Below are 13750 nucleotides of genomic sequence, written 5' to 3'. Positions count from 1 at the left end.
TGAGCCTTATCCTAGTTGGGAGAAGGGCATTCTTCCCACTCCAACCCCCTCTAGCCTTCTTATCTCACCTAAAGCAGGGGAACAAACTCAACAGGGTATAGGGCTTCAAGTAAACACATTGGGAATGCTGCAGTCAAAGAAGAGAGTGGAGGGCAGGGAGGACAAAAAGCTATACTACTGGAGAAAAATGTGAATGTCATAGCCACAAAACACAGTTCCATGAAACAGTGATATTTAATCTGAGGACTATAAAATTACCACTTCCCCCATACTTTACCACCACCCCAACATGGCTACAGTATAATAATAGGGGATCACAGTTGAAAAGCAGTAAGACACAGACTCTCTAGAGGAGTTGTCCTCAGGGAAGCTCACAATCAAGAGGAAAGACAACAAGGACACTAGAGGAATTTGAACCCTCTGGCGCCTAGTTACACCAAACATGAAATACAGCCCAGTTTGCCGTAAATCCTAACACAATGTAATTGAATTGTTAATAGAAGCCAATAGCAGAAAAACAGCTGGAAAATCCTCAAATACCTGGAAATTAAACAACACATTTCCAAATAACCCATGGGTCAAAAAAGTCTCAAGACAAATTTAAAAATATTTTGAAATAAATGAAAATATAATATATGTGGGATGTAACATTGAGGGATGCAGTAAAAGCAATGCTTAGAGGGAAATTTATAGGATTAAATGTATATATTAGAAAAGAAGATCTAAAATCAATAACCTAAGCGTCCATCTTAGGGAACTAAGAGGAAAAGAGAACGATATAAGCCTAAAGCAAACTGAAGACTTTTCTTTACAAAAAGAAATTTAGAACAGGAATCAATGAAATTGAAAAAATAGAGAAAAATCAACAAAAGCAAGTTACTTGAAAGGATCAACAAAACTGACAGACTGCTATCCAAGCTAACCAAGAAAAAAAAGAGAGGAGACAAAAATTACCAATATCAGAAATGAAGGAGAAGTTATGACTCCTGATCCCTCAGACATTAAAAGGATAATAAAGAAATACTATGAACACAAATTTTCTAACTTAGGTGAAATGGACCAACTACTTGTAAGACACAAACTATCAAAACTTACACAGGAGAAACAGAAAATCTGAACTACCCCATATCTATTATTATTTTTTCACTGATTAACTGAACATAATTGACATTTATCAACTTCTTCATCCAACAGTAGAATACACAGTCTTCTCAAGTTTATACATATTTTCTAAGATAGATCACATCCTGGGCCACAAAACACATTTAAAAAAAATTAAAAGATTAGAAATCATACAAATCATGGTCTCTTACCAAACTGGAATTAAACTAGAAATAACAAAGAAAGCACCAGGCCCACATGGTTTCACTGATAAGTTTTACCAAACATTTAGAGATCAAATAATACCAATTTTTCCCAATCTCTTCCAGAAAATAGTAGCAGAGAGAACACTTCCTAAGGTACTCTATGAGATAAACACTAAACTATATAAAAACCAAAGAGAGGCATTACAAGAAGGGAAAAGTACAGCTTAATATCTTTCATGAACACAGATGTAAAAATCCTTTAAATATAATACAAAATTGAGTTCAGTGTTGTATAATACTAATTATCTCCAACCAAGTGGAATACCAACCAAGTGGAATTTATTCCAGGTATGCAACGCTGGAGCAATATTTCAAAAATCAATGTAATCTACCATAACAATAGGCTAAAAAGAAAGTCATATGATCATATCAATTGACAAGAAAAAGGCATTTGACATAATTCAATATCCATTCACGATAAAAACTCTCAGCAAGGCCAGGCGCAGTGGCTCATGCTTGTAATCCCAGCACTTTGGGAGGCCAAGGTGGGCGGATCATGAGGTCAAGAGTTCAAGACCAGACTGGCCAACATGGTGAAATCCTGTCTCTACTAAAAAATACAAAAATTAGCTGGGCATGGTGGCTTGTGTCTGTAATCCCAGCTGCTTGGGAGGCTGAGATGGGAGAAGTGCTTGAACTGGGACCCGGGAGGCGGAGATTGCAGTGAGCCAAGATCGCGCCACTGCACTCCAGCCTGGGCTACAGAGCAAGACTCCATCTCAAAAACAAAACAAAAAAACCTCTCAGTAAAGTAGGAATAATTTCTTCAACTTAATAAAGAACATCTATGAAAAAAGCCCTACAGCTAATATCACACTTAATAGTGAGAAACTAGACTCTTTTCCCCTAAGAGCAGGAACAAGGCTCTCTATTCTGTTCTCTTGTCTATGCATAATAGACCAACAGATTAATAGGATGTCTTCTCTTACCACTCATCTATTAAATATCTTAGCTAGTGAAATGAGACAACAAAAGGAATTAAAAAGTATATAGGTCAGAAAGAAAGAAAGAAAACTGTCTTCATTCACAGGTGACATAACTGTCTATGTAGAAAATCCCAAAGAATCCTAAAGAAATCCTGAAGGGGAAAAATACCCAACCTCCTGGAACTAAACAACATAGTAAGACTGTAGGATATAAAGTCAATATACAAAAGTCAATTGCTTTCCTTATACCAGTAATGAACTAGAAGTGCAAATTTTAAAAAGCAATTACTATTTACAAGAGCCACCACCCCAACTCCAAATTAAATACTTAAAGGTCTAAATCTAAGAAAATACATACAAGACCTATATGCAGAAAACTACAAAACACTGATTAAAAGAAATTAAAGATCTGAATAAATACCCTATGTTCATGGGATGTAAAACTCAGTATTATTGAGATGTCAATTCTTCCCAACTTGATGAATAGATTCAACACAATCCCAATCGAAACCCAAGCAAGTCATTTTGCAGCTACAATAAACTGATTCTAAAGCTTCTATGGAAAAGCAAAACATCTAGAATATCTGATACAATTCTGAAGCTGAACAATTGGGAGCTGAACACTACTACCTCATTTCAAGATTTACCATAAAGCAATAGTAATCAGGACAGTATGATACTGTCAAAAGAAAAGATGCATAGACCAAGAGATCAGAATAGAGCCCCAAAATAAACTCACACAAATACAGTCAACTAATCTTTAAAGAAGGCACAAAGGCAATTCAGTGGAGAAAGGACAGTATTTTTAACAACCAGTGCTGCAATGACTAGGCATAAGTATGTAAAAAAGAGAATCTAAACAAAGAATTTCCTCCTTTTATAAAAATTAATACAAAATGCACCATTGACCTAAACGTAAAATGCAAAACTATAAAACTTCTGGAAGATAACATAGTAGAAAATCTACATGATTTTGAATTCAGTGATGACTTTTTAGATATAACACAAATAGCATAATCCAGGAAAGAAAAAAAATAAGTTACTCTTCATTAAAATTAAAAATTCCTGCTTTGCAAAAGCTATTATAAAGAGAATAAAAAGACAAGCCACGGACTAGGATAAGACATTTACAAAATATATATCTGATAAAGGACTGGTATCCAAAATGCAAAGAACTCAAACTCAACAATAAAAAAAAAAAAAAAATCCCAATTTAAAAATAGGCAGAAAACCTGAACCTCACCAAAGAAAGATGTACATACGGCAAACACCATGTAAAAAGACGCTCAACTTCATTTGTCATTAGAGAAATGTAAATTAAAACAATGAGATACCACTACATACCTATTAGAATGGCTAAAATCCAAAACACTGACAATACCAAGGGTGCAGACTAACAAGAACTCTCATTCATAGCTGGTAGGAATCCAAAATGGTATAGCTACTTTGGCAAACAGTTTGGCACTTTTTTTTTTTTTTTATACAAAACAAAACATAGTCTTACCATATGACCCAACAATCACACCCCTAAATACTTACTTGATTTGAAAATTTATATCCACATAAAAACCTGCACACAGATGTTTGTAACAACTTCATTCATAATTGCCCCCAACAGGAAGTAACCAAGATAAACAAACAGTAGTATATACAGACAATGGAATACCATTCAGCAATAAGAAGGAATGAACAATAAATCCATACAAAGACATGGATGCATCTTAAATGCATATTGGTAAGTGAAAGAAGCTAGTCTGAAAAGGTTATATTCTGTATGATTTCTTTTATGTGATATTATGGGAAAGGCAAATTTATGGCGACAATAAACAGGTCAGTGATTTCCAGGGCTCAGAGAAAAAGGGATTGAACAGGTAATACACAGGGGATTTGCTAAGGCAATGAAACTATTCTACATGATACTGTAATAGTGGATACACTATACATTTATCAAAACCTATAGAACTTCACAGCACAAAGAATGAACCTTAATGTATGCAAATTTTAAAAATCATTTAGGAGACTGAAGATTCCAGGATAGAATGCAGCATATGAAAAAAGAATCTAACTATATCTTATGAAACAGCCTCACTGAAAGGGATAAGGGGGGAAGTGCTGACCCACAAAACTGTGGAAATGAATAAAATTTGTAACACTAAAGCAAAAGGAATGATGCATAAACACTACTCTTGAGAAAGTTGTCTCTTATGGAGGGTAAGGGTTAACAATTCTGAAACCACTATACATGTACAGTAATGCATTGCTTAATGGTAGGCATACATACTGAAAAATGTGTTGTTAGGTAATTTCATCATCGTGTAAACATCATAGAGCATACTTACATAAACCTAGATGGTCTAGCCTACTACACACCTAGACTGTATGGTATAGCCTATTGCTCCTAGGCTAGAAACCCATATAGCATGTTACTGTACTGAATGCTGTAGTCAACTGTAACATAATGATAAGTATGTGTCTAAACATAGAAAAAGTACAGTTAAAATTTGGTACTATTTATACTACAAATTATTAAAATGTGGTATCATATATGTAGTCTGTAGTTGACCAAAATGTCATTATGCAGCATGTGACTGTATACCAGAAGTGAACAGTTAAGTAACAGATGGTGAGTGCTAGGAACCAGGTTTCTCACTGTCGGAGTAGGAGGTTACAGACAAGCAAAGGGAGGAGGCTAGAGTGATCCATGTGGTAATAGATTAGAATCAGAGACATCAGTATGATCTCATATTTAGCTTACTGTAGATGTAGGTGGTTACATACAGATATATTCATAGATATGTGTGGATGTGTATATATATATATGTATGGGTCAGTATACATGTATTTCCTTACTGCATTGGCTAACAGGGCCTACGAGCAACAAATGCCTCAGTAGAAAGGAGCATACCTACTGCCAATATCACGGTTTCTGATACCATTCTCCAATAAAAGGAACCAGAGTTCAGTGGAGAAATAGCTGATTCTAGCACTGGGACAGGAAATACATAATATGAGCCTAGAGCATATTGTAGTGCCAAAAAAATAAGGATATGCTCAAAAAAGACTCCACAATGATAGGAGTTTGTCAAAGGGAAAGGGAGCTCCTAATAGCCAAAGCTAGAAAAATTTGAGCAATAAAATGAAGTAGTAATGGATTATAACTCAAAGTACAAAATAAATAAGCCATACTGATATAAATGATTTAATAAATAGGAGAGAAAAGACAAATCTCCCATGCAGAATTCCAAATAATTTCTGTAGATATTTCACTCAGATGGAGGTGAAACATAATTTCCTAGTCCTGCGTGTGATCTAAACAAGGGGGTCCCCAACCCCTGGGCCCTGAACTGATACCAGTCTGTGGCCTATTAGGAACCAGTCCACACAGCAGGAGGTGAGCGGAGGGCAAGCAAGCATTATTGCCTGAGCTCCGCCTCCTGTCAGATCAGTGGCAGCATTAGATTCTCAGAGGAGCATGAACCCCATTTGTGAAATGTGCATGCGAGGGATTTAGGTTGCACACTCCTTTTGAGAACTAATGCCTGATGATCTGAGGGGTGGAACAGTTTCATCTCAAAACCGTCCTCACCCACCAATCGCTGGTTTCACTGAAGAGGAAACTGTCTTCCATGAAACCGGTCCCTGTCCCTGGTGCCAAAAATGTTGTGGACTGCTGGTCTACACAGTGACTTCCTTCTGAAGAGTCCAATATGAAAAGGGAAAAAAATAGCTTTACAGTGCATAAACCTGGCAAACGTTACACTTCAGCCAGGTAATTGAGGTCAACATCAACAGTAATAAGTCATACTGATGGTACGTACTCCTTAAGACATAATGAGAAAGCCATTTCAACTCTGTGGTCTTCTTCTCCAAAATTCCAGTGTAATCATGAGAAAAACATCAGATAAATCCCAATTGAGAGACATTCTATGAAATACCTGACCAGTACCCTTCAAAACTGTTAAGGTCATCAAAAACAAGGAAAGTCTGAGAAACTGTCACAGTCAAGAGGAGACCTTAGGCTCCTTAGAGACATGATGAATATGTAATATAGTACCCTGGGTATGACATTTAGGTAAAAACTAAGTAAATCTGAAGAAATTATGTCCTTTAGCTAATAAAAAACACAAAAGTAAGTGGAGGAAAGATTAGAGGATATCAATTCTAAAATTTGGCCATTTTCCTAATTAAGTAACCTAAATGAACCCTTTAAAGCCTGTGGACATCATCATAGGTTTCATTTTAAAGATTCAGCATATTAAACTGATGTGGTTTATAGCCCCGCAGAGCTTTCCATATGGGCCATTTTTTTTTTTAAGTTCAAAAAGCAGCAGTAACAATTGCCATTCTTCCAGGCTAAAGTGTTTAGGGAAGTTCAAGTGTTATAAGAATGATTAATTTCAAAATACCTTTTCTTTTCCTCCCCATAAAATCCACACAGTTGCTCTAGTCAGATAGCTTTGGGGAAGCCTAACTAAGGTGATGTTAGTAAATTTCTCCATGAGCTGGAACCCAAGATATTTTACTTTGTTTTCAGTTTCTCTCTGGAGGAAAAGTATGACATTTTTTTTACAGTGTGGCAAAACAAATAGAAATGTTTTGCAATTTACTTCGTAAATTTCAAATACCCTCAGGTTTCTTATTCTATCACATTTGAATATTAAGATTTTTTTTCTTCTCTGGGATTTTGGTAGGTTATGTTGAAACTCATCAGATGGTATGGGGGAACACTGCCTACCCAATATGATGCTTTGGCTTTGAAGTCATCCCTGACTCTTTTCTATTTTATTTCCCATATCTAATTGATCTTATCGATTCCCCCTCTGAAATTTGTCCATAACTTATTTCTTCCTCTACATTCTTGCTGTCTTCATTCAGGCCTTGTGATCTTTTGCCTAGATTCTAAAAAACAAGTTTCACTCACTGGTCTTTCCGTCTCCAACCTACCCTTTCCCTCAAGCCACCTTCCACACTGCCAAAAATTCTCTAAAACTCAAATGTGATTATATCATTCCTCTGCTTTTAAGTCATTCGATGGTGCTTTGGTTACAAATGAGGTCGAACAATCTGGACCCCACCTAGATTTCTAACTAGATCTCCGCCTACCCTAGCCCCTGCAGTCTTCCTTCTTGCTCCAACTGCCACCACCCTTCCCACCCCAGGAGCCTTAGACCTCAGATACACACACTCTGCTTCTTGAATATAAAAGGCTCTCTGACACTGCTGTACCTTTACCTGTGTTGCTCTCTCTGCCAGGAATGTCTCCTCATTCAACAGCTAGGGAGTAGCAAGGCACACTAGGTAGAAAGACAAGTAGGTGAGGAAAAAGAGGGAATCAAAGAGCATTACTAAAACAGCACAGTGCTAGGCTCGTATCTGGGTGTTCCATAAATATCAAATGAATAAATGAATGAATGAATGCACTGTGGTAAAGGCTGCAGAGGCAGGCAAATGAGAACAGATGGACTATGAGAACAGCTCTCCGTGTTTTTTTGTTACTCAAACTCTTTTTCTATTCCCTCCACCTTCTTTCAGGTCTCCATGTTTATGTTTCTTCTAATTTGCAGACTACTATAACACTACCTCAGATGCATTTAACCATGCCATGCATAATTTATTCATTCATTCCTCATAAATCAAGCCCTCTAGCCATCTGGAAAACAAGAACCACTTTTACTGCCTTTCAAGCCCCTTCTCACTAATCTTTTTAGTACGTGCTATTGTGCCTGGTACAAAATGTAGTATTTTATGCAGTTTCACCACTGAGTATCAAGGACATTGTGACCTTTTTGTTGTCTTTATTAAGAAATCCCACGTGAAAACATTAAATAAAGGAAGAGCAATTAGAAAGCAAAGCAAGAAAGTTATATGACTGCAGAGTGGGCTGTAAGTGGGCTGACTTTCATGTGTGGCTCATGAAAAGCAGCCTCATTATTTTATGGTTAGATCTTGTAAACTAGAAGCAGTAATTCTCCTGTAAAGGCTAATGAAAAGTGATGAAGGACTATTCACGTGAAAATATGTTAGAAAATCATAGGTCATGTCAAAATCTCATTCTGCTTCAGTTTTCTAGTCTATGAAATGGGAATAATACATAGTAACTTGCTCCAATCATCTACTGAGAGCAACATGAACACACAAAAAATATTTTGCAGTTATAGATGATGGATGATACCATTTTCTATTAGAAGCAACAATGATAACTAACTACTCTGGTTCAATCAGAGGCTTTAAGCAGAGGTAGCTAATGTAAGCTTATGGATCTCCTTAACTGACCACTTCACTAAAGTCAGCGATTGGTATAAATGACTCAATATGGTTATAACTACACATAAGTGGACGCAAAATGCTAACAGTTCTCTTTTGTAGAAGTAGGTAGATGACCACTAAATACAGCACCACGAGTACCTTTCCTTTACGAACTTTAAATTCAGGGGCCTTCTCCTACTGTCGCTTTCCTGACATATCTTTCTTCCCAAGGCAAATTCCTTGTTTTTCTTTTTAATCTGCGGCTTTTATATTGGTATGTTCATTCCAAATTAGTCACCTCCTCAGAGAAACCTTCCCTGACCTTCCTAACTAAAGTGTTATTCCTCAATTATCATCCATTGTCATTCTGTATATTTTCATCCTGGCACTTATCATGATGAGTAATTAACTAAGTAACTATTTACTCGTTTACTGTCCTCCCCAACTAGATCTACGTTCCGGGTCAATATTTGTCTTAATCCCACCACTGTATCCCCCATGCCTACGATAGTGCCTGGTTCACCGCAGGTGCTCTAAAACTATTTGATGAATGAATTGATGAAGGAGTTTCATTCTCACAGTGACAATAAGGTTAATTCAAACTTATTAGCACATTCAAGGCCCCTTAATGTGCTATCTGGACTTATAATCTGCCTTTTTATACCTCCATATATTATGCCTGTTGATATCTCTGTAAAAGCATGCTTTCTGCCTAAAGTGTTCTTGCTACCAATTAACTAATCTTTCAAGATCTTGCTCCAAAACACCTTTTCTATGAAATCTCCAGTCCTTCACACACACACACACACACACACACACACACACACAGTGCTTATTCTGCTAAATTCCTTTGAGATGGAGTCTCACTGTGTCACCAGGCTGAAGAGCAGTGGCATGATCTCAGCCCACCACAACCTCTGCCTCCCAGGTTCAAGTGATTCTTCTGCCGCAGCCTCCCAAGTAGCTGGGACTACAGGCGTGCACCACCACGCCCAGCTAATTTTTGTATTTTTAGTAGCGACGGGTTTCACTATGTTGGCCAGGATGGTTTCGATCTCTTGATCTGCCCGCCTTGGCCTCCCAAAGTGCTGGGATTACAGGCATAAGCCACTGCACCTGCTGGCTATTCTGCTAAATTCCTATAAAAGCTATAGCACTTATGATACAGGGTTGTAGCAATAATAATAATAAATGATACTGAACATGTTATTGAGCACTTAACTCTATGCCAGGTATAGTTACGTGTGCTATATACGTATTATCTCATTTAATCCTGAAAACAACTCTAAGGAATAGGTACTATCATATGTATTTATGTGGCTATTTAGCTAACTATAATCAACTTCATGAAGGCAGGGATGGTGTCTTCAAGCCTCGCTAATTTCCAGAGCTCAGCAAAGTGTCTACAATGTCACATGTACTTAATATGAATTTGCTAAATAATGAATTTGACAGCAGTTTCTTGTCCTCTGTCTACTTTGAGAATGGCAATCCCAGTTAAAGAACCAGACAGTAGTTTTAAAGTAAGTATACAAATTAATCTTAAAGTGATACTGTCCTTTTTATGTATAATAAGGAATTTGGAAGTCATAAAGGAAAGGGGCAATATACCTGGCTAAATAAATATTTTAAATGTCTGTAAATTAAAAAAACCAAAGTTAAAAAACACAAACTAGAAGTGGATAAAATACATTAAACCTATATCAGACAAAATAGTAATACTAGTATATGAAAGACTCTGATAAAGAAATAAGAATAATCAGCCCGTTAGAAAAATAGAAACATCACATGAACAGGAAACTTCCAGAGAAAGAAACTGAAATGGTCTGTAAACATATAAAAATATGCCCAACCTCATTAATTAAAAATGAAAATTGAAATAATGAGAATTATTTATTTATCCTATCATATTGTAAAGATGAAAAAAGAATGATAATGTCAGCACTGGTAAGATTGTGAGGAAATAAGCACTCTCATACACTCATGTGACAAAAATGTTCTCAAATGCTTAGAAGAGATAGATACAAGGTTGGTTGTTGCAGCATCGTTTATAATAGCAAAAGATCAGAAACAACTGAAATGTGCATCAATAGAAGCTTGGTTAAATAAACCATGGCACAAACATACCATGAAATTGTATGCAGCCATTGAAAAGAATATGTAGCTAGGTAACAGATAACCAAGGAGGGGGATTTTAATTTTACAAATGTATTCCAGTTAATAAAAAATCAAATTATAGAAAGAGGAAAGGCTTTCAACATACACTTCATCAAACATATATAAGGTGGGCAAATATGCACATGAAATGTTATTTCACATCATTGGCCATTAAGGAAATTAAATTGAGACCATGTTGAAATAACACTACATATCTATTATAATAGGATGGCCAAAATACCAAGTGCCATTAAGGATGCAGAGCAAGTGGAACTCTCACACATAGCTAGTTCAGATGCAAAATGGTACCGGCACTCTGGAAAATGGTTTGTGAGTTTCTTAACATATTTACCCATACGGCTCAGTGATCCTACTCCTGGGTATACTACTCAGCAAGAAAAAGAAATGAAAAACTTAGATAAATCTCCAAGGCATTCATCTGAGTGAAAGAAGTCAGTCTCAAGAAGTGACATACTATGTGACTCCATGTATATGACATCATTAAAAAGAAAAAACTATAGAAACAGAAAAAAAGATCACTGGTACCAGGGGTTAAGGAGGAAGGAGGGCTGACTGCAAAGGAATAGGAAGAGGGAATTCTTTAGGGAGTTGAACTGTTCTGTATCCTGTCAGTGGTAATTACAAGAATCTAGCCATGTGTTAAAAGCTCACAGGACTGTGTGCCAGAAAATGAATAAATTTTACGGTGCATAAATTTTTTAAAAATTAAGGTAAATTATCATCACCAGTAATTATACCTTCTACTTCTCGGTCTAAGGGAGGAACATCATCCCTCATGGAGAAATCCATAGCAGTCCCTGGAATGTCCATCAAGTCTTCATCACTGGAGCTGTTCTGGAAGCTACTAAAACTCCCCTGCCGAAAGCCTCTGTTATCCATGGCACCTGTGCAGAAAGAAAAATAAGAGGCTTATAACAATGATCTTTAAGTTCCTTTGAACCATTTTGAAGTATACAATTCTGTAGCACTGAGTATACTTACAATGTGCAACCATCACCACTATCCATTTCCAGAACTCCTTCAACATCCCAAACAGAAACTGTACCCAGCAAACAGTAACTCCCCACCTCCCAGGCCCTGGTAATCTTTATTATACTTTTTGTCTCTAGAGATTGCTGATTCTGGATATTTCATATAAATGAAATCACACAATATGTGACACTTTCTGTCTGGTTTCTTTCACTTAGCATAGTATTTTCAACATCCGTCCATGTTACAGCATGTATCAGCACTTACAGCTAAGTATTATTTCATTGTATGGATAGATCACATTTTGCTTATCTATCCATCAGTTGATAGACATCTGGGTAATTTTCACCTTTTGGGTTGGCATTTAGTCTTATATCTTCTTTCATGCTCTTACATGAATATATTCATGTAAACTAAATATATTCAGTTACCCTCTAGATATAATGTACCTCTAGCATTACCATGTAGTTGATGGCAATTTTTTGAGAACCATTCAAATGAGCATAAAACCAAATGAAGGCATGTGTACAAATATAACGGTAGTTCACAAGTAATCAACTGAAATAAAAACTAGACATCACTATTGAGAAATGTGCTGGCCATTTGGGAATGGGAAAAAAATTATCTTTTTTTATTGCATTTTAGGTTTGGGGGTACATGTGAAGAACATGTAAGATTGTTGCATAGGTACACACATGGCAATATGGTTTGCTGCCTTCCTCCCTATCGCCTATATCTGTCATTTCTCCCCATGTTATCCCTCCCTAACTCCCCACCCCCTGCTGTCCGTCCCCTATTTCCCCCTGACAGACCCCAGTGTGTGATGCTCCCCTCCCTGTGTCCATATGTTCTCATCGTTCAACGCCCGCCTATGAGTGAGAACATGTGGTGCTTGATTTTCTGTTCTTGTGTCAGTTTGCTGAGAATGATGGTTTCCAGGTTCATCCATGTCCCTACAAAAGACACAAACTCATCGTTTTTCGTGGCTACATAGTATTCCATGGTGTATATGTGCCACATTTTCCCTGTCCAGTCTATCATCAATGGGCATTTGGGTTGGTTTCAAGTCTTTGCTATTGTAAACAGTGCTGCAATGAACATTCATGTGCATGTGTCCTTATAATAGAATGATTTATAATCCTTTAGATATATACCCAGTAATGGGATTGCTGGGTCAAATGGAATTTCTATTTCTAGGTCCTATTCCTCTGACTCTCCCAGACCTCTTAATGCAGTGTATGTACACAGAAATACTAGCTGACTGACGTGGGGAAAAGAAACATTGTATGCCATTCAACACTGTTTTTAAGAATTTAATATTAAAGGTGAAAAATTTTCTTTATCCCAAGTGTAATCCTTCATATTATAAATTTTAATGGCCAGGTGCGGCAGCTCATACCTGTAATCCCAGCACTTTGGGAGGCTGAGGCGGGTGGATCATGCGAGGTCAGGAGTTCAAGACCAGCCTGACCAACATGGTGAAACCCCATCTCTACTATAAATAAATACGAATTAGCCAGGTGTGGTGGCACATGCCTGCAGTCCCAGTCACTTGGGAGGCAGGAGAATCACTTGAACCCTGGAGGTGGCGGTTGCAGTGAGCTGAGATTGTGCCATTGCACTCTAGCCTGGGCAACAAGAGCAAAACTCCATCTCAAAAAAAAAATTTACTTAAAAGTATTAGTGTACTGATTTATTTATTTATTTTTTGAAAGCATTATGGCCAACTTTATGCAGGCCCACTCTCCCTGTTTTTTAAATGAAATCTTAGTCAAAAATCACAGCCAGCAAAGTTCTATTGAATTATACAAATATTATTTGTTTTAAAGTTTCCAACTCTTTTAAGAAACTTCTTGTCCTAGGTTGTCAGAACTAAGTGTGATGAATGTGGTAAAAAACAAATAGGATAAATTAAGTAAGAGGCCTTAAATATTTAGCATAAAGGAGAAAGAGCCAACATTTACCAAGTACCTGTCAATTTCTACGCACTGGGCTATGTGCTTAAAATGAATTATTTCCTTTAATTTTTCCTACATTCCTATGCTATGGCATTATCACTCCTAG

The 13750-nt window shown here is 36.9% G+C and overlaps 1 protein-coding gene across 3 annotated transcripts in view; it reads right to left on the bottom strand.

The window, feature by feature from the left end:
* Nucleotides 1-13750, bottom strand: part of CLCN5 (chloride voltage-gated channel 5) — a 157138-nt gene that overhangs the window by 38886 nt on the left and 104502 nt on the right. For all 3 annotated transcript variants that reach the window (XR_004262796.1, XM_032258687.1, XM_032258686.1), the window contains one exon: nucleotides 11455-11601. Coding sequence is in view for 2 of the 3 variants with exons in the window: in XM_032258687.1 (XP_032114578.1) it covers nucleotides 11455-11601 (147 nt within the window). In the remaining variant the exon portion in view is untranslated. The remainder of the gene's footprint in view (nucleotides 1-11454; nucleotides 11602-13750) is intronic.

The sequence above is a fragment of the Sapajus apella genome, unplaced genomic scaffold (assembly GCF_009761245.1).
Source record: "Sapajus apella isolate SASKATOON/1434 unplaced genomic scaffold, GSC_monkey_1.0 scaffold103, whole genome shotgun sequence".
Taxonomy (NCBI): Eukaryota; Metazoa; Chordata; class Mammalia; order Primates; family Cebidae; genus Sapajus; species Sapajus apella.
This window is presented reverse-complemented; position numbering and strand designations above follow the sequence as displayed.